We start from the raw sequence: 24,971 nt of genomic DNA on the forward strand, positions 1-24,971 counted from the left end.
ATGCACCGGTACTTAACTTTTTAAAAACAGAATCTGGCTTTTAAAGGATCTCTGCTAAACAAACCATTATATCATTTTATAAAAAATGTTTTCCTTTATTTTCAAGCATGTGTGCAGAACCTTTTATGGGCCCTCACCTAATTGCTTCTTGGACTCTAATACACTGAGCTCTGCATACTTTAGTGACTTATTTATGTAGTTTTTGAAATCTCTCCTCAATAAAAACATATTTTTCCCATTATGAAATGACAATTTAGTCTTTTTTAATGTTCGACCATGCCAACCAACAGCAAACACATGGTTGTGAAACCTGGTGAGGGTGCGTTTGTTTTGAATCAATCATTTTTATGACAGGGAAGAAATTATGGATTTGTACGACCAGCCTCTGACATTTTACACTTTTAAGAGGTCATACAATGCAAACTCTGAGTCTTATGAAAAAGTAAAAAAAATCTCACTTTTCTTTCACCTTATATGGTTTGTCTGGTAAAAACTGAAGACAGAGTCTGCCAAACTGTTTCAGGTTTGGCTCAGAGGAGCCTGAAAAATGATTTAGCAAACAAAGATGACATGATAGCCGTAGGCTGGTAGGCCTTAGCTGAACACACAAGTCGGTTACTGTGAGTAAATATTTAATATATCATAAACATAGAAAAACATTTTTAATAAAGGTGATGGTGATAAATATATGTATAAGGTAGAGAAATATTGGTAAATCTGACAGAAAGAAAAGTGTTAGCAGCCAAAACAGGTAAAAAAAAAAGAAAAAACAGATAAAAAAAAAAAGAAGCTTTATTTCTTCTAACCAAGGTGAACATTGTTTCATAAAGCAACATCTGGTTGCTGTTTTAGATTAAGCTGTTAATATAAGACCAAAAACAAAGGGTGATGTTTTTGACACATTTTGATGCACAACAGGAAGTAGTTAGCTCTTTGATAGCGGGCTGCATTCCCTGAAGGTAATACATTCAAAAATACATTGAAGAAGTCCCAACTACTTTTAAATTTATCATGTGGTATCATTTCTGGTACCCAGACGTAAAAAGAAACAAATGGAAAAAAATTACAAACAGATTGTAAAACTGTAAGAATACTTTGCCGTGCTAACAGTTAGCCGCTAACAGTTATCCGCTAACAGTTAGCCGCTAACAGTTAGCCGCTAACGGCGCTAAGGCTGATCATTCCAAACTGAACAGGTTTTTATTCAAACAGTAGTTGGGATTTGTTTTCACCAAATACTTTTAAATGGTTTGTTTTGTGCCACTTTTGATGTGTATTCATTTCTGAGTTGTTTTTCTGGCAAATTATCAATTCAGGTTTTTCCTAAATTTCACAGATTAATCTCTGTTTCAAAGTATTATGTTAGAAAATTACATTTCAAGCTGAGAAATTTCCATAATATCAAATTCTCAGGCTTTTTTCTAGCAGACTTTTTACCTTTTTTAGCTCAGAAATTTCAAAAATTAACCTCTAAAAGTTTTTTACTAGTAAATTTACACTCTTTTGGACACTTTTTCTGAGTTAATTATCAAAATTTTAGATTTTTTTCTAGCAAATTTTCAACTTTTCAAGTTCAGAAATTTCAATGTCTTTTCCAGAAAATTAAAAATTTCAGCAAATTTTCAGCTTTCCAAACTCAGAAATTTCCAATTTTTTTTCTAAAAAAAACTTTCATGATTTAAATTTATGGTCTTAATTTGTCATCTTTGGGGAGGTGAATGTCTCGGTTTCTGTTGAACTTTGACCCTAACGGCCTCATTAGATAAAGATAAAAGATGGATGGATTATTCCAGATTTTTCTAATCTCTAAGCCACCAGTCTGTTGTCTCTCACTTGATATGAGTGACAACATGAAGTTGTTTCTCCTTCACTGTTAACTTCAGCATCGTTTGGAGACGTTAGTAGGACACGAAGAGGAAAATATCTCGTCTGAACTGTTAAAAACAGGGACAGTGTGATCCAGTGTAGGAACAATCTCGTCTGTTGTGTGTTTGCTTGCTGTTTTTTTTAATCGTTCTCTTTAATTGCAGTTTCCTGAAGTTAACCTCGGTTTATTAGTCCTGTCAGTGCGTTCTTTACTAACCTGCTCTTTGTCGGACAAATCTTACAAATTGTTATGTTGGCGTATTTTTTGTCTCACGTTTAAATTGGTGACTCTTCTCCTCAGAAGGTCCGCTGAGGAGGCTGCTGTTACCTTGCTTTTGGATTAACGTTGTTCTAATTCACTAGAACGACAGCTACACCAGCACATTTGCCTTTTTTGGCCTCCAATTTCACCACAAACCACAGTTTACTATTAAATTCTTAATAAAGGTTGAGGTCAAAAACATCCAAGATTACAACCAGATTCACACCAAAGCAATTCGTGCAAAGGTAAATGGGTGCAGAGGTAAACTCAAAGTTTTATCTCATGAATCATCTCTGAACAATAGTAATCATTTATATATTTTACTGTCTTCAATTGACATTTAGCTGTAGTAACATATAAATACTTTAAAAATTACGTTTCCTGGGAAAATTTGGCAAACCTGTTTTCTCTGATTCACTGAAATATTTTTCCAATTACTTCAACATTTTTACCTACCTAAAAAAATTAAGACCTATAAAACATTAAATGTGGTGTAGTAAAACTTCTTCCTTGACATAAAAAACTAATAATCAAACATGGTAAAAAAAAAAAAAAAAAACATGAAACCAAACACACAACAGCAGTGAGTCAAGCCCAAAGCCACAACCATTATCACGTGATGCAGTTGTTTTTGTCACTCTTCAGACTCGCGTTTAAACATCATATTTTATTAAGTTAATTTATAACTAACAACAAATTCATTTTAGAGAACAAACAATTGATTTATGTTAATTAAATTAAATCAACATAAATCAAACTTTTGTATAGCTGAATATATCTTCAGTTTAAGCCCAAATAATGGCACTTGAAATATCAGGACAAAAAAAAATCTTTATTTTAGATACATTTATTTGTATTTAACAGAAAAATAAAACATTTTCCGTTGAGTTTTTGCAGTTTTTGAGTCATGATCTACCGTATACAGAAATATCAACAAGTATGCATATACATTTATACTTTTAGCTAGTTAAAAGTACAATTAAAGACAAAAATGTACTCTAGTTAAAGTTACTGGAGTAAAAGTAAGTATTTCTTTTGAATGATACTTAAAATATTGAAGGTAAAAGTACTTGCTGAATCTATTCCCTAATGCAAAGGTCTATATCACTAATTGACACATATTTTATTCAATATATAATTAGTGTTGTGTCGTTTTAGTGAAGTATCCTGTAGATAACGTGTTTTTATTGTGTTTGTTACACAGTTTACACTTTTACATGAGAATTTGAGGGATGACCTGCAGATTTATATATTTTATGGTAATTAATTGTGTTTTATTACCTGCAATAAAAAAATTCTGCCCTTTTTCATATAAAATAGGTGCAGTAGTTTTATTTTGTTTGCTAATCTCCTGTCAGCAACAAAGGGATAGTTTTTATTGACTGATATGAAACAGGTATATAATAATAAGTTTTTCTTAATGAAGTAAAGTTGCTTGTTTTTGTTTTGTTTTTTAAGCCAATTTATACACTATAAAAACAAAATCCAATAATTTGTTATAGATTCTAATACAAATATGTTATTACACCTTTAATAAGACAAATCTAACTTAGAAGTAACTTTTTAGCAAGATATATTACCTTTACTAAGTCAATACCAATTAAAGTATTGACTTAGAACTAGTACTTTTTCAAAATATAAAGGAATTGTTGACTCATATCTTGCTGTAACGTTGCTTATGAGTTAGTTTTGTCTCATTTCAAGTGTGACATGACATTTTCATTAGAAATAGACTGAAATGCTAGGTAAGATTCTGTTTTTGCAGTGAAGTAAAGCCAGTTCAACTAGTTTTCGATGTATTTTCACGGCTAATTTATCTGATGTACTTTACGTTTAAAGTACCATGAGGTTCGTAAGTCAGGAAGGTAGATTTTGTTTCTGTGCTTACCTGACTCTAACAAGCACAAGTCTCTTTAGAAAAAACCCAGCAGGCTTCAATTAAATCGTAAACTCTCCTCTCTGCTGCTCTCCAGCTGATTTTCTCTCAGGGTGGTCAAATTAACTTTACTCTATCCTCACATTTAATAGCATTGCCGCAGAAAGCAAACCTGCAGAGTGTGAGCATGAAAAACAAACGTGGGATTGAACAACAATAGGTAGAGCCAGGAGGAGGGGGCTGCAAATATGGAACCACTTAAGATCCGAGCGCGCTCGCCCTGCAAAGGGTTAAAGATGGCGATGGGATAAGTGGAGCTCGTTTATCCCAAATTTGACAGTGGTAGTTAAATGTTGAGTTTTCCCTCCAAACTGGCAGTCTGGACGAGGCTTTTGCTCCCCTCAGCCTCTCTGGTGCTGTGCTCGTTTACGACCTCCTGTCTTCTCTAAATCAAATCCGAGAAACGGAGGACGGTTCTGCAAGATTATCTCCTCAGCTTCACCTCCATCCATCCCACCATTCCTTCAGCTTTCTCCCAGCCGTTCACCTCTCCTCTCCTCTGCCCCCACCAACGCTCCGCTTCATCTTTCACTGTGGAGCTAAATTTCCCAACCTGCCGTCCCTGGAAACCCCACAGATGTCCGGAGCCTGGCGCTGAAGCGGGCGCTCGCCAGTAGCCCAGATGCATCTGCGACTCTTTGCCTTTGGGATGACCTTGCTTTGTGAGGTGATCAGGATGGGGTCGGGCGTCACGCAGAAGCGAAGCGGTGAGTAAACGTCCAAGATGACCAGAAAACTCCACCTGGCTTCCTAATTCATGAGTTGTTATGAAGGATGAAGTAGAATATGTAATATATGGCAAATGGACATGAAGGAAAACAGGGAACTTTACTTCATAAGGTAGGCTGAAGTATTTTTGTCTAGTTTGTAGTTTAAATTGTCTTCTGTCACAATAACAAATGTTTCTGGACGATAAATTGTCCCGAAAGTCATTGTGATAATCGATAATAATGTTGTTTTCAAGTATTGCAAGAAGACATGATCAAAAATCAATAAACTTTAAGCTCGAATTAACATTTAACACTGGAACTGGAAGACATTTTAAATATCCAAAATAAGCAGAAACAAATCAAATACATTATGAAATGTTTAAAAACAAAATTGTCCTTTAAAAAGGTTTAGTTGAGGCCTATTTTAGTAAAAAGAGACAAAAGAGAAAAACAATGAATTATGCAAATGGAAAATATTAAACTGATTCTAATTTATCATGTGATTAATTGATTAATTACAACAGGCTGAGTTCAAATATCTCAGTCCACTTTAAACAAGATTAAACTGACTTACAAGCAACTTTTCAGCCAGAAAGAGGAGCTTATTCTAGTTTACTTGTAAAATGTTATAATTGAAACAAACCTGTGGTACTAGAACTTTTTATCAATATTAAGGGACTATTAACTTATAACAAGCTCCTATTTCCTGCTGAACTTGTGAAATAGTTTTGTCTTATTTGAATCGTAATAAGATATTTGCATTCGAAGGTAGACCAAAAAAACGTTGATTTGTGTTTATTCTTTACATTTACAAAACCCAAGGTCTCTTCACATCTATTTATAGCTAACTTGGAATAAAAATATGAATTTATGCTATTTTTCCTTAAAAAATGTTCAACCTGAGCTGTTGTTGAATGTGCAGCTGGCCTCTCCAACTCGTTTGTGAAGGTTTAGATTTGACTCCAATGATTCTGCTTTTTGAAATCGCTGCAGCCAGACAGGTATGTGGCGACGTTGCTGCTCACTAGTGACCTGCATTTCCTCAAGAATTTGGTAATAATGGAGGAGAATCCTGTCCCAATCACACAATCGGTCTACCTTAAAACGCCTCCGTAAAAACACAATTACCTCCATGATGTCATGCTAACTATTGTAAAATTTGACGATCTTTAAAAGTAAAAGCTGAAGGCACGTGAAGGAGTCTAAAGGCAAGCTGCATCCATCTATTCACTGCAAAAACTCAAAACCTTTAACTTGTGCTGCTGTGCAAATATCTTATTAAATGTAAAATAAAATAATACAAGCAACTTTCTAGCAACATATAGGAGTTTGTTTTAGTCGCTAATTTAAAATATTAATAGAAAAGAACAAGTTCCACTGGATTAGTTCACTTATAAGAAAACATTTTTCCTTCTTACAAGTGAAATAATCTGCCAGTGGAACAAGTTCTTTTTAAAATCAATATTAAGAAATTATAGACTCTAAATAAGCTCCTGTATCTTCCTGTATCTTGTAAATTATATGTGTTCTATTTTAAGTGTGATAATACATTTGAACTTGAATGTAAACCAAAGATAATTGGCAGGTGTTGCAGCGTTGGTTTACGTTTCCCCTCTCCGTTATCTGTGCCTGATATTTTCTACTTTTTATCGTCTGCTCGAGTTGCCCATCTGGACCTGGCTCCTCTTTTTTTGCCTCTTAAAACAGAAACGGAGCAACAGAAGCAGCAGGAGTTTTGTGTTTCAGTGTGAAAGCTGCGGTGCAGAGGTCAGAGGGCGCCGAGCCCATTATTCTGTCCATCAGGGCTGGCTTTCTGTTGCTATGGTTACTCTAGGTAATTGCGAGCATCTGTGGTTGTTTTTTAAAGGAGAAACACCGAGAAAAATAACTGAGACGAGACAAAGTGTTTCCAGTGGGCTGCTTTAACTTCCACTCTGCAAGACATTAAAAAAACATTTACTTTTTTTTCCTAGTAGTTTCTGTGAGATGTTACTGTTTCCCAACATCAATGAACTGGTTAACTGGACAAACATTACTGCTGTTTCTGCCAGCCAAAATTTATACATTTTTGTGTATATACACACACATACACAAATTTTGTGTGTGTAAATATATACATACATAAATAAATACATACATATATGTAGGCTGTCAGAAACAGCAACAATGTCTGTCCACTATTTTTTTTCTAACTTTTTGCTCATTACAAGAAAAAATATTTTTCATATATGTATATTTATGAAATCATGTCCAGAGATGGGTAGTAAAAAGTTACATTTACTTGAGTAACATTTTGGTAACATTTTATCTTTACGAGTGTTTTTAAAATATTAAATATCTTAGGTTTAAAGTAGTAAATGTATGCTGTTAATTTGGGAAAAGTCAAATCTTTCTTTGAAAATGTTGACTTTTTGACATTTTCTTATTGTAAATATGTGAAATTATTCTCCATATTTTTTTGGGCAAAAATTTAGTCCCTGGTGGCTAATTTTTATTTTCTGGCCCTAAATATTCAATTGTTAAACTTCATATTCATTTTGAAAATAAAGGGTGTCTTTTAATTACAATTTTTTTAGCTGTTGATTAGATCAAAAAAAATATATAATAAAACGAATGAACTTTAAAACAAAGTTGATGAAAAAGTTTGATTTATTTGGAAGGAAATCAGAAAGACGGTATCATAAATACTATTTTTTCAAATATAATAAAATGATCAGAGATGTGTGTTCACTTCCAAAAGTTAATTTACATAAAAAACTGATTATTTTTCAAGGAAAAAAGATCAATACAATTATTGACCATATGATGATGGAATACGCTGTTTGCAATGAATTTGATATTTTGAGCTCGAACAGTTTTAATATTTACGTACGGAACTTAATACGCAATGCAACGTTCTGCAGGGAAACATTATAAAGTGACACCAAAACCCGCTCATTCATAAATTTGATATTTGGGGACATTAAAGTCCTTTGTGCTGCAACAGTGGAGAAAGAAGGCGAACCGAACCAGAATGTCACTGCATAACTCACCTGAAACAACGTCAAGTTGAACGTAAGGATGACAGGAACTGAAGACAATCAGCGGTCGGTCATTAGCCTACCGGGCTAGCGTAGTGCCTGGTCAACCGGAACTCCGTGTTGTGCATGCTGCATTCAGGTACAACTCGGACACTTTGCTGTCAAAATACCAAAACACTCTTTCGTAATTATTCTTCTAAATTTCAAAACGTTAACACTCAACGTTGTATTTTTGTACACTGTTTGCTTTATTCTACTTTCACTGAAAAAAATTAAACCAAATCAACAATTAGAACATGATAAAATCACTTCATCAGCACATTTTTTGTCTAAGTTTCCAGTACAATTATCTTAATTAACTTGAATCAAGAGAAAACTAACCAGAAGCTTTTCAGGTTTTTAAGTCATGGTTAATATTGATGAAAAAGTACTTCATTATTTAAGTTTCAGCGAGACATTAATTCCCATGTTTAAAGTAAAAAAAAAAAAAAAGAAACAAAAACGTGGCATTTGAAACAAGTACTACTTTTTGACTAGTTTATGAAATTATTGACTTTATATCTTGATGGAAAAATTTGTTGTTTTATTTCAAGCGTACTCAGATATTGATACTAAATGAAAGCAAAAACACATGGTAAAATATTAACTCTAACCTGGTTAAATACCTTTAAATTAATGAAAACAGTCTAAGCTGTTCTCCTGAGGTAATCAAACTCATTTTGAAAAAGCCTTTAATGCCACCCACAGGAATTTCTAATTTCTTTCCACTCTGACATTACGCTTGCTCCTGAAAAGCAGCAAACTGCTAAAACTCACATTTATTGATAATTATTGTTAAATCGGCTGCATTTAATCAGCAGCTGCTGGCTCCTTTTTTCCCTTGTTAATCCCATCAGCTTTTTCCATGTGAGCACGAGTCTTTACTGGCCTTTCAACTAAATTAATTCCTAAAACACAATTTAAAAATCTGCACCTGAACGGGTAAAAAATAGTTTTCAGTAAGGAAGCATTCCTAACCCGACTGGCATTAATTGCCTGCAGTTGCAGAAAGGCTATTAAAGACACACACAGTGAGTATTATTTTAACACGGCAAGGCAGCTGGCACCTTTTTCTTGTTAATACACGCATCCTGATGCATTGTGGGAATTCTACTCTAACAACTGCTGATTGATGTCACAGACAGTCTGACCTGAAAATAAATTAACACTTTTAGCAGCGTGACAGAGGAGGGTGAACCCATCAAAACTCTCATTAAGTAAACTGTTTGCAATCTGTGAAATATTTGGTTGTGGTGCTCCAGTGAATTCAGTTTCAGGTTAAAATTCCTTCCTGTTTTTCCCGAAACACTGACTGAGCTTGTTACACATGGAGCTTGTTAAAATAAAACACACGTACTCAAGAAAAAACAAAATCCCAGGGTAATCCCATGCAAGTTCAGAGGTCACGATTTTATGCTACCTAAACCTGCAGCTCCTCTGAAAGTCTGTTAAGTCTGCAGATCCGCAGCACATGTGTGCGGAGCGGCATTTTAGATGGCTGGGTTGAGACCTCAGCGGTTGTTCTGGGGGAAAATCCGCCCCGAACTCTGAACTTCTTCAACAGATCCGTCATCTTTTTGAGCCCAGATTATTTAAACACGATGACTAACCCAGAGTATCCTAAAGTAATTACAGATCTGCATGAAACGTTTGAGTCGTTTCCAAATAGTTTGGAGCATTTGCTGTTTCTCAGTCATTTGCCATCCTTCTTAGTCAAAACTGAAAAGAAAAAAAAAAACGAAACCTAAATTTTTATCTTCAGTTATATTGTGGCAAGCCCTCTATTAGAAATATATCGCTTCTGTCTGATTTTCTTAACCAATAAAATCCAGAGGATCAATTTTACGGCACACAAAGATGTAGTTCCCCAAGGATTTATTTGCTGTATTTTGTTTTCAGTTTCTTTGTCTTAAAATGGTTAGTTCTCTTCTAAATTGCTTTGTACATAAACCCGAACACTGCAAAAATACAAGGTCTAAAACAGTAGTGCGCTTTAATTAAGACAAAACTAACTTACAAGTAACTTATTAGCAAGATAAAGAAGCTTTTCTTAGGTCAATAATTCCTTCATATTGATTTAAAAAAATACTATTTCCACTGGCAGATATATATATATATATATATATATATATATATATATAAATAATATTTTTTTTTTTTTTTTTTTTTTCGCTAAAAAGCTACTTGTAAGTTAGTTTAGTCTTAGTTCAAATGTACTGACATATTTGCTCTAGAAATTAGACCAAAAACATTCTGTAAGATTTTGTGTTTTTGCAGTGAAATAGTTCATAAAGGAAATCATTTACAAAACAGCTAAAGTCCAAAGAAAGACTCTGAGAAACCGCTGCTGAAGAGCAAGGAAGGAAAATGTAAAGAAATGAGAATTGGGTCGGGACATTTGACTGATGTGTTCTGGTTCGACTTTTTGTTTTTGTTTGTTGGAAAATTTGTCTTTCTTTTACACCCTGATTCTGGTGAAGAAAATCAACTCTCCAGTCCTGAAGATCTTCTCTCCTGTTACTTTAAGACACTTCCCTTCTTTAACGCCTCTGAGCCGGGCTTCCTACCGCGCCTCTGAAGGGAGGAATCACAGGATAGAAACTCTCGAGGATTTGGAGGCCACTGATTTGGATGCTTCCTGGTTCAAAACTTCTCAATCAATGTATCATTCTTCCTAGAACAGCTTAGGATAAGTTTATGGGTGATAGTACACATGTTCATTACATTTTTTTGCACAAAAACATTTTTAGGTAATGAGACTTTAGTCTGGTTCAGCCTATATTTTAGGGTTTTTTGCTCTTCCAATCCAAATAAGCAGCTGCTGGCCTTGGCCCCCCAACTCAATGTTTGCTCTCACACCTGAAAATGGCTGCAAACAGATGTGCAATTAAACAACCGCACATCTTTGAAAAGCATTAGTGAAGCCTCCTGCACAACCAAAAGGTATGCAGCAAATTGGTTTCCGGTGGTAAGCCAACAACAATACACTTGTCTTTTCAGCAACTATTATAGAGCACATGCAACACTAAAACTAATCATGCTCCAGTTACGTTGGGGTTGCTCGGTATCGGCGCTGTACGTGTTGAATGTGACTCAACAACCCAGAGATTACTGGACCAAAAAAGTTATGGCCTAAAACCAGCTGGGTGTTTTGTTTTTTTTAACTGCATAGTCTGTCTTTAGAAGCAGTAGAGACCCAAATGGAATGGACTCTCCGTGAGATGTAAAGCACACCCAGTATGTTTGCAAAAAAAAAAAAGACCTTAAACAACATCACTGGTGTTTCCAGTGTGATTTCTGTCCTGGAATCTCAATTTATTCCACTGTTTAAACCAACATTTGTTCTTACATTTATAGACATGAAGCATTTTCTGTGTTTTCAGCTTTGCACTTATTGGTTTGTAAAACAGCTGAGTCAGACTGGGTGGAAAGTGTTAGTGGAAATCTTTCGCCCGACTCATCAGCGAGCATCTGGAGGTTTACCGTGAGGAGGCAGCAGGAAGCCTCCTCCTTCCACGTGAGTTCACTTCCTGCTCAAAAACACATAGCTCTATGGCAGAGTGATCAATCAGATTAATCATGATTATTGAAAATAATTTACTAATCGATTCATAGTTAACTGGATTACAGACACAAAAAGACAAAAAAAAAAAAAAAAAAACACAGAGCAGTAATTAAGCCAAAAACTCCAACAAAAAAAATACATACATTTTGCATTTAAGAAAAACCTTCTTTGTTTGTAAATATTAACCTCACCTTTTTGAAATATTGCCAGATTTATTTATTGATTCGACACAAATTGATTCCAAACTCAACAAAATAGTGTCTAAATGAGGCCGACACATTTTGTGTTCATTTGACACGTTTACTGTATCAATAATTTAATTATTAATAATTCAACACGTTAAATGTGTTAAATTATTTAGCACCATCATCATGCTCATTTACACAGTTATTGTGTCAAATTATTTTAACACATCAGTTGTGTTTTAACTGTTAGTGTTAAAACAAGGTGGTCATTTGATTGAAAAAAATGAAACTGAAAAACAAAACATTTATGAATCCTGGCGTACGGACTTAAACAAAAACAATTCAATCTCCTAATTCAGGAACTCTGCTGATGCTTTATCAAATTAGACATTTCAAAAAACGTCCAGAATGTAACGTCACAAACCAGAAAGCGTTGACCTTTCACCTCGTAAGCCGGTGAGTCCTGTTACCTAGCAACCAAATCTGAGTCCCAGGACTTTGAACACATAAAAATATTAATATCTAAAAATTATTTAGTGGAAAAACTGTAATGAACATGTTTTATATGGCCAGTAAACATTTTCTAACATGTTGAAGGAAGCATAACGGTCACCTTGGAGTGAATTCGAGGTGCAGAGGAGTTTCACTTCCAGTACATGTGGAAACCTTTCAATGTATTTCAGACAGCTCTGTCCAGTTTAGTATTTCAGACATCTCTGCCAGTTTAGTATTTCAGACAGCTCTGTCCAGTTTAGTATTTCAGACAGCTCTGTCCAGTTTAGTATTTCAGACAGCTCTGTCCAGTTTAGTATTTCAGACAGCTCTGTCCAGTTTAGTATTTCAGACAGCTCTGTCCAGTTTAGTATTTCAGACAGCTCTGTCCAGTTTAGTATTTCAGACAGCTCTGTCCAGTTTAGTATTTCAGACAGCTCTGTCCAGTTTAGTATTTCAGACAGCTCTGTCCAGTTTAGTATTTCAGACAGCTCTGTCCAGTTTAGTATTTCAGACAGCTCTGTCCAGTTTAGTATTTCAGACAGCTCTGTCCAGTTTAGTATTTCAGACAGCTCTGTCCAGTTTAGTATTTCAGACAGCTCTGTCCAGTTTAGTATTTCAGACAGCTCTGTCCAGTTTAGTATTTCAGACAGCTCTGTCCAGTTTAGTATTTCAGACAGCTCTGTCCAGTTTAGTATTTCAAACAGCTCTGTCCAGGATTTCCATGGAGCCCAGAGCCAAGATGCTGATCTTCTGCATCTTGAGGATTTATGGAGCCTTCCTTCCCCACCTGCTTTCCTTTCTTGCCCTCGTCTTATTTTTGTTTTAATATTTCCTCGAATAATCCGGATCTGTCTTAATGTGCTTCCTGCAGCTCACAGAGAGACGTCAGAAGACTGTCAGAGTTGTCTGGAGTGTTCGCGGGACAACGGCTGTGTACGCTGCCCAGAGCGGCTCTTCCTGTTTCTCCAGAGGAAAGGGATGTCTCATCATGGGACGTGTCTCCATTCCTGTCCAACCGGACACTTTGGGCAAAGAGGGAGGGATGTGAACCGCTGCATGAGTACGTATAAATGTGTTATAGAGAAACACATTCATTTATAAAGATAAGACCTGAAAAGACTCGTTTTCAGGACGGCTTTTACCTTCAATCAGCCTGACTGTCTTGATCAATAGTTCAATTAATCTTTTAAAGTTTTTCTTTGGTATTCAGTTTATTAAGTTGTCCCTGAGCAGAATACTTTCATCATTTCAAATTGATGAAAGTATTTCCTAACTGCTCCACTTGTTTAAATCTTCCATCCAGTTCCCTTTGAAAAGATTTTTTAAAGCATTAAGTTTGAGTTTAAATGTTTATCATGTAAAGCACTTTGAACTGCATTGTTGCTGAAATGTGCTGTACAAATAAACTTCATGGATTGAAACTTGATTGATTAAATCCACTTAGTGGTGAAATAAAGGCCGATAGGACATCGGTAAAGCTAATTTGTAAAGGAAATTTTTTGTGTAGTCTACAAATGACTGAAAATGTTTAGCACACTTAGCTTCCTCTAAATAACATTTTCCAGATCAATTCTAAGGCTTTGATTCACTTATTTTTTTTAGTTTAATAAAGTGTTGCATTTGTTTTCAACTTTTGGCTATCGACTGTTATAATTTGATTAGCCGTTTATATTCATTCTGTTATTTGACGCAGCAGTTCTGCTTCCTCTCCTTAAGTTCTCCCTCTTTTTTCCAATAATTTTATTTAAAACAAAAAACATACAAGGACAGAAAAGACTTTGGAATGTAGAGAAGAAGATCTAAACATGACACGTAAAAGTCTTAAAAGGGAGGATGTAGTTGGATTGAGGTCGGCATTTTAGCAGTAACTGCTGCTAAATACCATGGTGGCGCAACACTTTAGCATGAGTATCACGTTATGTTTACTGGCCCAAAAGTCGTTATATTTGGACAGAAACCACCTTTAAATAAAATGTGCCGATCTGCGTTTATTTCTTTAGGTAATCACCAAATGAACCAAATACTCCTGTAATAACCCAACAAACCCTGCTTCCCCGTCACCTAGCAACCCCAGCAGAGTCCCGCCTGTCACCTAGCAACCCCAGCAGAGTTCCGCCTGTCACCTAGCAACCCCTCCGCCTGTCACTTAGCAACCCCAGCAGAGTTCAGCCTGTCACCTAGCAACCCCAGCAGAGTTCCGCCTGTCACCTAGCAACCCCAGCAGAGTCCCGCCTGTCACCTAGCAACCCCAGCAGAGTTCCGCCTGTCACCTAGCAACCCCAGCAGAGTTCCGCCTGTCACCTAGCAACCCCAGCAGAGTCCCGCCTGTCACCTAGCAACCCCAGCAGAGTTCCGCCTGTCACCTAGCAACCCCAGCAGAGTTCCGCCTGTCACCTAGCAACCAGCAGAGTTCCGCCTGTCACCTAGCAACTCCAGCAGAGTCCCGCCTGTCACCTAGCAACTCCAGCAGAGTCCCGCCTGTCACCTAGCAACTCCAGCAGAGTCCCGCCTGTCACCTAGCAACCCCAGCAGAGTTCTGCCTGTTACCTAGCAACCCAAACTGAGTTCCAGCATTTTTGGTCAGCTTTTTTCCCCGCAGTAATGTTTAGTGATGTTTCCCATTGCACTAAATGAATCGTACCAATGTCTCCAGGTTTCACTTTAACAGACCTTCAATATCTCAGCATGAGTTTCCATGCAAAGTTACTGCATTTATCTTGTAAATTAGTTTTTGGTGTGGAGAGCAACAGAGGCTATGTGGCATTTTAATAAACACAAAATGTAGGGAAGTAAGAAAAAAAGATTTACAATTTAAATGTATCCTGGACAAAGACTATGACATTTCATCTCTCTTATAGTTTGGGTTTCCTGGAATATTTTAATTGTTCTACTAACTTCAAGTAATAGAAATCTTGATCATTTTAAATGTGTGAGTTTGTGAAAGATAAACTTGCAGTAGTAAGTTGTGCTAACATTATTAAGATTGTCATATCTGTAAAAGTAAACAAGGGTCTTTAAGTTGGCACTTAAAAAAATTAAAAACGAAAAAAGCGGGATTAGGAAATATTTCCCAGGGTGCTTAGCGGCAGGTTATTGTGTCTTATGTTGCGAGTTTTATTAAAGCAAATATTAGTTTTAAAGCAACAGTTGCCTTCCCTCATTATTTAAGCGCTGTTCAAAACAAAAGTTTGATTGTGATGTTTATTGAAATTTATGATCAGATATTTAGTTCTTGTAAGCTGAATCAAAATTGTAAATTCTTCTAACTAAAAATAATCTTAAACAGCCACAACCTGCCTCTGGAGCTGCAGGTTGCAGGTAAAACTCAGATTTTCAGTGTGTGATGTTTATCTGGCGCTCTGTTTCTCCCAGAATGCCGCTCGCTGGACTGCGAGCTTTGTTTCAGTCGGGACTTCTGCACCAAGTGTAAGCCTGGCTTCAAGCTGCACAAAGGCAAGTGTTTGATCCACTGCCCAGAGGGAACCTTCGCTCATCAGACAGACTGCCTCGGTAAGTAAAAAACTGCAATATTTGGAGATATTTACAGATAACTGATGTATTTTCTTTGTTAAGCAGCAGGAATTCCAAGCCAGGTTAATTTCCTCTAAAAACATATCAAGATTCAGATCTTGTTGCCTTAGGAAGAAGAATGACCAAATGCATTTTTCTTTTTGATTTAGTTTGCTAAGACATGTACAAATAATCAAGATGTCTAACAATGATATGAATATCACTATTCAGTGATGATCAGATAAGATTAATAACATCAGTGTGCTATTAATCCCAGTGATATCCAATAATGATATGAATAACACGATTAATCACACCAATCGTGATTAATCTGTGATTAATCATTAGCGCTCTGATTCATCACAGCACTAGACTGTGATATTAATCGTAGTCGTAGTTCACATTTGAGTGTAAACTCACACCAATAATGGCTCTGATATTGTTTCGGCTTTTGAGATGCTAATCAGCCGCTCCCAGCTGTAAAAATAAAATGATACCTTGATAATGTGGTTACAACTATCATAAAGTAAAAACATACAAGCAAAATCCTGGGAAAAACCAGACAAATATGCAACACTTTACAAAAAAAAATAGCAAAATTCTAAACAAAAAGAAAGAAAAAGAAAAAGGAATATATCAGAAATAACCAGTCTTATTGTTGCATAAGGATTGAAAACGACAGACCCATATCTGCATTGCTAACATAAAAAATCATGAGGTTACTGCAGGCTCTGACCTAATCTATGCCACCTTTAAAAAGATTCCCCTCTCCAACAGAGACATCAGTGAAACTAAAGCTGGTAGCATAATTAACAGCAGACTCCTTTTGCTGAGAAACTCAGAGTGTTCAGCCGTTTTTATTCCACCTTAAACAGCCTGTGTGACTTCACCTGCAGGTTTCATGTTGATCTTATCGGGTCCTAATGACTCATAATCCCTTTAAATGACAGCCTATTGGGATCTGTTTAACATGCGTTTGATTTAGTTTTTAGCCTCCCAATGTCACCTGGAAACTCGTTTGTATTTATCTGAGTTAAATCCGTTTGGATGGGGCCAGGTTCTCAACATAACACACGATACGCATTAAAAGCCTTCAGAGTGGTTTGGGGCTTCATTCCTCTCTTCTCCGTAAGTGAGATATATGATTGAACTCGGTCATCATTTGATGCTTTTCGTTTCTCCTCCGCCATCCACCTGCAACATCTGCAGCTACGGTTCTTTTCTGGCAGTCAGGCAACATCTGGTATTAATGGTGCTGTTGGGGTTTTACGTCCAACTGTTGGGTACACACCTTAACAAAGCCTGTGCTTTCAAATCTGACGGCTGTGATGACGATCATAAAGATACGTGGGCGCCGTTTGGCTGAAGCTGCAGAGTTTTTCATGGCCTTGCAGGCTGCATGACATCCCTCTTCCTGAGTAACCAGCTAATGTTCAGCTGGCTTTCATCTACCTTAAATAATTGCACAGTTGCTGCCAGAAATCCAGGGAAATCTTATGCATTAGTCCAATGCTGAGTTATAGTTGCAGTTTATTTTATCTTTGCTGTCACATTCGCTCTCTGTAATAAGCGATCTTCAACATTTATATATCCAAGCTTGTTTTTATGTTTTTGTCCATATTTAATGCCATTTTTTTCAACTGCTTCATGTAAATATATTATGGGTCTATACATAATGGATTTGATTACATGATTCTGACTTTAAAAAAACACATTTAAAGGAAAGTTTGCATAAAAATTTGTGCTTTCAATTAAAAATGTACTAGTGATTAATCACGATTAATCACTAGGTCCATATAATGCAGCTGTGAACTAGACAATCCTCCAGGAAAGAGGCTTTCAGATCAAAATAATAGTTTGATTAACATGCAGTGTGTAATATCAATGTGTTAAAATGTTCAGGTTAATCGCATGAATTAATGCGTTAATGTTGACAGCCCAAAAAAACCCCAAAAACTTCCAAGTTTTTTCTTGATCAGTCTTTAAGTTTCTGAGATTTTTCTTGCAAATTTTTCACTTTTGGAGCTTTGGGAGTTTTTTTCCTGAATATTTTTTAGATCAATCTCAAGATTTCTAATTTTTTTGGTGGAAATTTACTCGTCCTTTCTTTTTCTACTTAGAGTGGCCCGAATAGATTTTCACTTTAGAATTTTAAAATGATTTAGGGGAAGCGAAGATTGGCTGAACTTTGCTAACGCGAAAATTTGCCCATGACTGATGTCCTGAGATAAAAAACTAAAGAACTGAAAAGCGTGCGCTTTGTTTTAATTGAAATTCTCCAGAGTTCTCCCCGCTTCCAAGCGTTTTTTAATACATTATTACCACTTTTTCTTTCACGTCTTTTCTGTTTTGCATTATTTGTTTTGTCTAGAGGTCTGTCCCCTGCCTCCGCTGGGAGAGTGGAGCGAGTGGAGCGTCTGCGTCCGTGACGGCGCCACCTGTGGTTTCAGATGGGGAAAGCAGACCCGGGTCCGGGAGAGCAGCCAGAGCGGGAAAGCGACTGAAAAAGCGTCGGTCTGTCCGCCCCAACGTGAAACACAAAGGTGCAGGATGAAGAAAAATGTCCCATAGGTGAGAGCGAAAGATCCCACAGTGTTAGCAGCTGCGCTAAAATGAGCAAAACACGCAACTTGTTTGTGCATCTTTGTTTAGTGAACTGCCGACATCTGTGTTTTGATGCAGTCGTGCCATTAATAATGCCAAGTTGGGGGGAATTGGACCTTTTAAAAACATTCCAGCCTCCTCCAGCTCAGCGCTGTAATGTTATAGATATCCTCTCCTGGCATCACACGAAACAGATCTCATCTAACCTTTTAAAGGTCATATTTGGTCGTCTGGTATTATAAAACCAAAGTTATAAAGTTTAGTAACTTTAGCATCGAGTGGCTATTAGTAGTCCAGCCACGCAAATGCTCTATAACAGCAGCTCCCTCCCTATAAAAGGTTTGGTCCAGCTGGTCTTTATTACTGCTGCCCTGTGAACATCACAGGCGAATATAAAGATAATAAAAAGAACTGAAGAATCTAATAACCTTTGTCTTTTTAAAGCCAACTCATAAAAACCTCTTCAAGCTAACATCTCTTCCCAATAAACACCAGAAAACTGCAGTTTGGGCTTCTGTTAGAGATGATCATGTCGAGTTAATGCCTGGAGATAAACATTTAGTTTCTGATTTTTAATCATTTGTTTTGAACTTTTACGGTTGTTTAGACACTGCTTTAAGAACTTTGTGACTCCTGCCATTCAGAAAGTCGTTACTGGTCTCAGCTCAACATTCATCCAGGGGCGGATCTACACAGGAGCAAAGGGGGGGCCACTGCCCCTCTGCAGTTGAACTTTGTCCCCCTCCCCCACGGTATTTCATATTCTCCAAACTAAATATTAATTCACCAAAAGTATGTAGGTGTACATATAATCTTAGACTGCTTTTACACCAGCCCTGATTGGTTTGCTTTAAACAAACTCCAGTCCGTTTCCTCAGAAAGTCCGGTCCATATAAAGAAGTGTGAATGCGTAATCGGGTGAAAAAAGAAAACTATGGTCCATCTAAAAAACTTGGTCTCAGTTTGGTTGAAGTGAACTCTGAGGTGGTTTGAATGCATATGTGAATGCCAGGAGCAGGAAGTCGACTAAAGTCCAAGGCATTCTGGGTAAATACTACCACAACAAACCCACTAGGCTAGTGCTAGTGGGGGAAATGGCTCCTGGTCTTTAGCTACAGATAAAAGAGAAATCCTAATTTAAATCAGCCACCACTTCATTTTTGCTTTCATTCCGTAAAGAAGGAAGTTAGGATTATGTTGCTTCCCTCCCCCACAATTCCTTCAGACTAGCCAGTAGCAATTAGCACACAATAAAGCTTAAGATAAGACACATTTTTATTATTGATTTTTAGGTAACTGTATGGCACAGCTTTCATAGAACCACAAACATAAATATTGTGAAAAATAGTCCCACTTCCAATCAGTTTCTTCAGGACTCAACTTGAATTGCGATAATGGCCGCCCAGAATAATTCCCAGGGCCGCAAATGGCCTGCAAGCCGCACTTTGGACTCCCCTGAAGTAAAACAAACGTATTCAGGGTTTAAAAAGTTGACATCCAGCATTCAGCTTTTAAGCTGCTAATACTCTCCTGCAGAGTAAACTGCAGGCTGCACATCAATCTGTGAACATCCAGGCTAGCAGCATCACGCTCCTTTTCAACCGCTGCATTCTTCTCCGGAGCGTCATCTGGAACCAACATCTGTCCAGACTGTTCCCATTTGTGGTTCCATGATGGCAGAACAGCCTACAAAATGCAAGCAGGGAAAGGGATTCCCTCGTTCCCACCCACTCTACCCCCCAAAAAATGCGTGAAACACCAAAAAACGTGCTCAGTTTGCACCTCGCTACCTGTTCTGCTACATTAAGGAGCAAACCATCCGAGGTTTCTTTCAGGTCTGACGCCTGCATGCTGTTTCTCGCTCCGGATCCGCTTTGATCTTGTTCTCTGTGGTGGAGGCTCCGACTGCAAATATTTTGAAAGCCTCTTGTTGTGTAAATGCTGTCAAACCCAGTTTAGGCTGTAAAAAAAGGGAGGAGAAAAAAACAATGTGCGCTCGGCGTCTTCAGCAGCGACAGAAGTATTGAAGTGACAGCACCTGGCTTTGGATTCAACTCTGGATTTAATTAATTATGAACCCCAGACGGATTAAAATTAAACGTGGCAGCTGGTTTTGACTTTCCCATCAAACCAAAACAAGGCACTGTGAGACACAAAGCAGAAGATGAGACTGCAGCATGTTTTTGGTTTTTACAGCAATTCCTTTAAAAGTTCAGACGTGCATCGAGTGTTTGAACTTTATCCACATTATAAGGCGTGTCATTTGAAGTATTTATCATTATCATCGACATATTGTAGGTTCTGAAGATATCTTCTGGGATTGGACACATCTGGGATAAAAGAAGCAACTCCCAGATTTCACTGCTTTAGTTTTTTAATTTTCCGTCTCCAGAGGTGGTAGAGCACAAACAAAATTACTCAAGTAAAAGTAAAAAAGTCTAAGTTATCAAGTAACTGAGTAAATTATCAGTCATTTCATATTTAAAAATTACATCAACAGACTGACCAAATTATAAGGTTAAGTGGAAATCTTTTGTTTTAAAGACAAAAATGAAAAGAATTCATATTATAAACAAAATTAAGAAACTTTTTCCAATTCAGTTTCTTTCACAATAAATGTATAAAAGTTTATACATTTGCAGGTGTTTTGGTTAAAAGTAGAGATACTTTACAATACAGTTACTCAGGGGAAAAAAGCACAGCGTAGGAAAACAGTACATTTTTTCAAAAGGTCAGTGAAGTAAATGTAACTGAATGTACCTAAATGTGTTATTATCCTCAGATGAAGCCTCTTATTTTTCTCTAACAAGAGATTTTCTTCTGCTTTTTGTCAAAGTTTTACTAACCTGAGGTCCTGTGCTGTTGCGTAGTTGATTTTTTTAAAATAAACCACAACAGAACTCGAGTGAAAACTTCAACATTTTCAGTCGACATTTGAAATGTTAAATTTTTCACGTTTATTTTGTAGAGAAGTTCTTATATTCTAAATTTTTTTTTGCAGAAATGGTATTACTTACTGCTACTTTAATTTTGCATGTTAGCTTTATTAAAAGAAGGACGTCTAGTTTTCAGTTTCTTTTGACTGATTAAATATATTTTCAGTAACAAGAACTGGTTTTTAGTCACTTTCTATCAAATGTTTTCTATATTTAGCCAAGAAACTATAAGAGCTGATTTGGCTGCAGCAAACTTAGCTTTTCAGTAGTTATTGATAACAATTGTTATCCTGATTACAAATTGAAAGTCTCCATTTGCATCCATGAGCCAAACTTCTATCACTTTTGAATTGCAGCGAGGGGCCGAACAAAATCAGTCCGAGGACCATAAAAGGCCCCCAGGCCACACTTTGAACACCCCTGCTTTACAGTCTCTCATCTCATAAAGTTCTGGGAAAATTGATTTCTTGATTGATGTATAGTGAACCAAATGAACCAGAACTCTCTTTGCCTTTTTTGTATTTGTTGGCCAGAGGAGAAAATCAAAATCAAGTTTGAAATATCTAGTTTGCAAAATCTCTTTGTAGTCACAGACACATGTTTAGTGTTAGCATGACAGCTTATTAGGTCGTATTTATGTGGATGATAATCTCCCATAGAGAAGCAGATTAACTCAGGCTGTGTTTCACAAAGACAGAGCAACCGTGTGGCTCCCATTTAGGACAATACATTTCCCCTGCTGCAGAACCCAAACACACTCATGGAGGTTTGTTATAGGAAACACTTGTTTCTCTAATAACTGTGACTCAGCTCTCCAGCAAGTCAAGTTTTTATTGGTATTGTGTTTGTGCTGCGATGTGTTCTCTCCCATGTGAAGGAGAAGCGAACCAACATGAGTTATAATCCCAAACTGATGTCTCTGGTGGCTTGTTGCCGGGTCGTTACTTTTGTTCTCTGGCTAATCGGAAACAGAGCCGGGATTAATTTGTACAAGTTTATTCTTCTTAGATGGGGAAAGCAGGACAACAGCAGCTTTATCTCAGCAGATTTATGAACTCACAAATCATGGCGCTTCTAAACGGACCCGAATCGGTTTGTTCATTCCTACAAAGAGTTTTACTCTTTACACCTGAGACGGCTCCAGGGTACATGTAATGAGGCCCACAGGGTTATTCTCATACCTTCTGATAGGCCATATGGTTCACTTGAGGCCATTTGGTTCACTTAAAATGACATTTGTCACAACTCTGCAGCACTTTGAGCAACCTGTTCCCCTTCTCGCCTGTGGGGGCGCTGCACCAAGAACAACTGAAGGAAACCAAAAGACACTGAGAGCAACTTCCTTCTTCACAAAACCAAACAAAAATGGAGTCACGCCAGATTTTAGTGGCTGCAGGATTTCTCTTTTGTTTAATAAAAACATAAATCCTTTCTCCTGCTAACTGTAGACATGCTGGGTTGTTAGGGCTGCATTTACCCAGAATGCCCTGTGCTGCAGTCCACTTCCTGCTCTTGGAGCCTAACTGGTCCGCTCGGAACCGCACCAGAGCAGGTCAAATAATTCCTGCAATAACCTCATCAAACAAGGCTGAAGAGTTAAAAATCCCGTTTTTCAGACTGGTTTAACTCGGTTATTTTGTACGAACATCTAATTAGTGCTTGTTATGCATTTGTTGTTTTTTCTTTTACCTTGAATGCATTTTTGACATGGAGCCCTGTTAAAAATGAATTTCAGTCACATATAAAGTAAAATGTAGAGTAAAATGTATCTATCATAGCTATACGTCTAGCTAATAATATTTCACTCCAACTGCTACATTATTCATGGATTCTTTTATATCATTTTATATCGATAAAATGATCATAAATCTAGATTTCAAGAGCCACATCAAGTGTATTTCTATATTAATACGTAAAAGGTGACATTACAATGGACAAGTTCATTAACAAATAGTTTAACAGTTTAAGAAGTTAGTTTTATTATAAATAAATCAATAAAGCAGCTGCAGCTCCTCAGAAATTTCATTTATTATCTGTTGCATTTATATATTTCCAAATAAAATGTTACCTGTGCAGACAGTTTTCAAACGATGAATCTCACTGACTGTTTCTGCAAAATGGCGGCGCTGCCATGTGCTATGACTGATTTCCTCCAGATTAAATAACGATCACTTTGATGTATGACGTGCAATGTGTCTACGTGGGAAACGGATCAGATCAATGCCATGTGGAGAACAACATTTTCATTGTACTCGCGCCAGCGCCCAAACTCTCTTCTTTTCAACCCCATTTTTTTGGCGCCTGTAACCACAAACACTAAAGTCCCTCCGTTACGATTGAGACTGTCAAACCAAGAGGCCTCCCTCTGTGATTTGACAACTTCCATCCCGTCTGGGATCCTCCCAGAGATTCCTGAGTTAAAATATCAGATCTTCCCTTTAACCTGCAGTCCTGACTGAGAAAAGAGTAAATAATTTAACAAACTGAACCAGAAACCTCCCATCCCAGAAGACTTTTCTGTTTAACTGTAGTTTATTTTATTATAAAGTAAATGGTCTAAGACTAAAACAATGTCTTTGTATTTATGTGTGGTTTGGAAATGTGTGTGAATCAACATTGCTAGTATAATCTCAAACTGTGGCAGGACATTCAGAGGGTCGATCTGGTTTCCATTCTGTTGTGGAACATGGGAACAGTTCTTTATCTGAATAAGAACATTCAACAGCGATTTGGGATTCGTCCAACAGAACCTCCGGAGTTTTACTGAAACCGCTCTCTCTCGTGGTGTCCATATTACTTTGGGTTTCTCCTGGTTCCTGTGTTACACCTTATTTGTTCTGACGATAGGAGGCGCTGTTGCAGTTTTACACTTTGCCATATCTTGGCCTGACGCAAAAGGAAAAATAAAGAAAAACAAGTAACATCTTACCACTAATGTTGGGATTATTATGGAAATATAAATGGACAGAATATGACCGTGCTCATCAGATATTGGTTCATTTGGTTCACTATACATCAATCACACTGTAACTTAGTGTAAAATATTTGAACCAAACCAAATTACTGTTAACTAATTCAGTAACGCAACATATTACAACACAACTCTGTCATTAGACTAGGCTAATGCGCTTGTTTTGTTTATGTTTACCCAGAATGCCCTGCACTGCAGTCCGCTTCCTGCTTTTGATCCGTTTGGTGTTGAAATCTGAATTTGAACTGGACCAGAATTCACTTCAACCAAACTGAGACAGAGGTTCGTAGGTGGACCAAAGTTTGCTTTTTTTGATTTGGTTCCAGATTCATGCCTCAAACTTTAGTCTCCAACAAACTGGAGTTGGATTAAAGCGGATTAAGCAGGACTGGTGTGAAATCAGCAAGTTTAAATCTAATGGCATGTGAAACAGTTGGGAGTAAAAATCCCAGTGAAACCCAACGGTTGTCAATAACGTGAACAGAGGTCCATCAGTGGCTTGGTGGCAATGGGTCAGTCTGGGTCGTATTTCCAAATCCGGTCATCTGTAACTGAGACCAAATGCACAGCATGTGCAGTAATTAATTCAAACGTATAAAGCAGAAGTGGGCAGAGTAAATCCAAACTCTGCTTTGGATAAAATCTCCTGCTGGCCCATTTTTGAGTTTTCGCTCGGTTTTTACAGATGCCACTTTTGTTTTTCGTTTTGCCGTTTGTTTGTTACTCTGACATTTCATACAAGATTACGGCGCCGACAGCCAACTTACAGTACATCCAGACAAATCCTGGTAGATTGAACTGGAGTTACTGCAGATTAGAGGCTCTCTGCCACTTTAAAGGGCAGACCTCGGTGTCCCTCTCACTCAGAAGCT

General features: G+C 37.2%; 1 protein-coding gene across 1 annotated transcript; it reads left to right on the plus strand.

The window, feature by feature from the left end:
* The first annotated feature begins 4,686 nt into the window (after positions 1-4,686).
* Positions 4,687-18,159, plus strand: LOC129356178 (R-spondin-2-like). The gene is made up of 5 exons (XM_055025778.1): positions 4,687-4,771; positions 11,244-11,350; positions 12,793-13,138; positions 15,451-15,588; positions 17,960-18,159. The coding sequence occupies exons 1-5, from the start codon at positions 4,687-4,689 to the stop codon at positions 18,157-18,159; spliced, it is 876 nt and encodes a 291-aa protein (XP_054881753.1).
* The last annotated feature ends 6,812 nt before the right edge of the window (positions 18,160-24,971 follow it).

The sequence above is a fragment of the Poeciliopsis prolifica genome, unplaced genomic scaffold, assembly GCF_027474105.1.
Source record: "Poeciliopsis prolifica strain line A6 unplaced genomic scaffold, Auburn_PproV2 SCAFFOLD159, whole genome shotgun sequence".
In the NCBI taxonomy this organism is placed as follows: domain Eukaryota; kingdom Metazoa; phylum Chordata; class Actinopteri; order Cyprinodontiformes; family Poeciliidae; genus Poeciliopsis; species Poeciliopsis prolifica.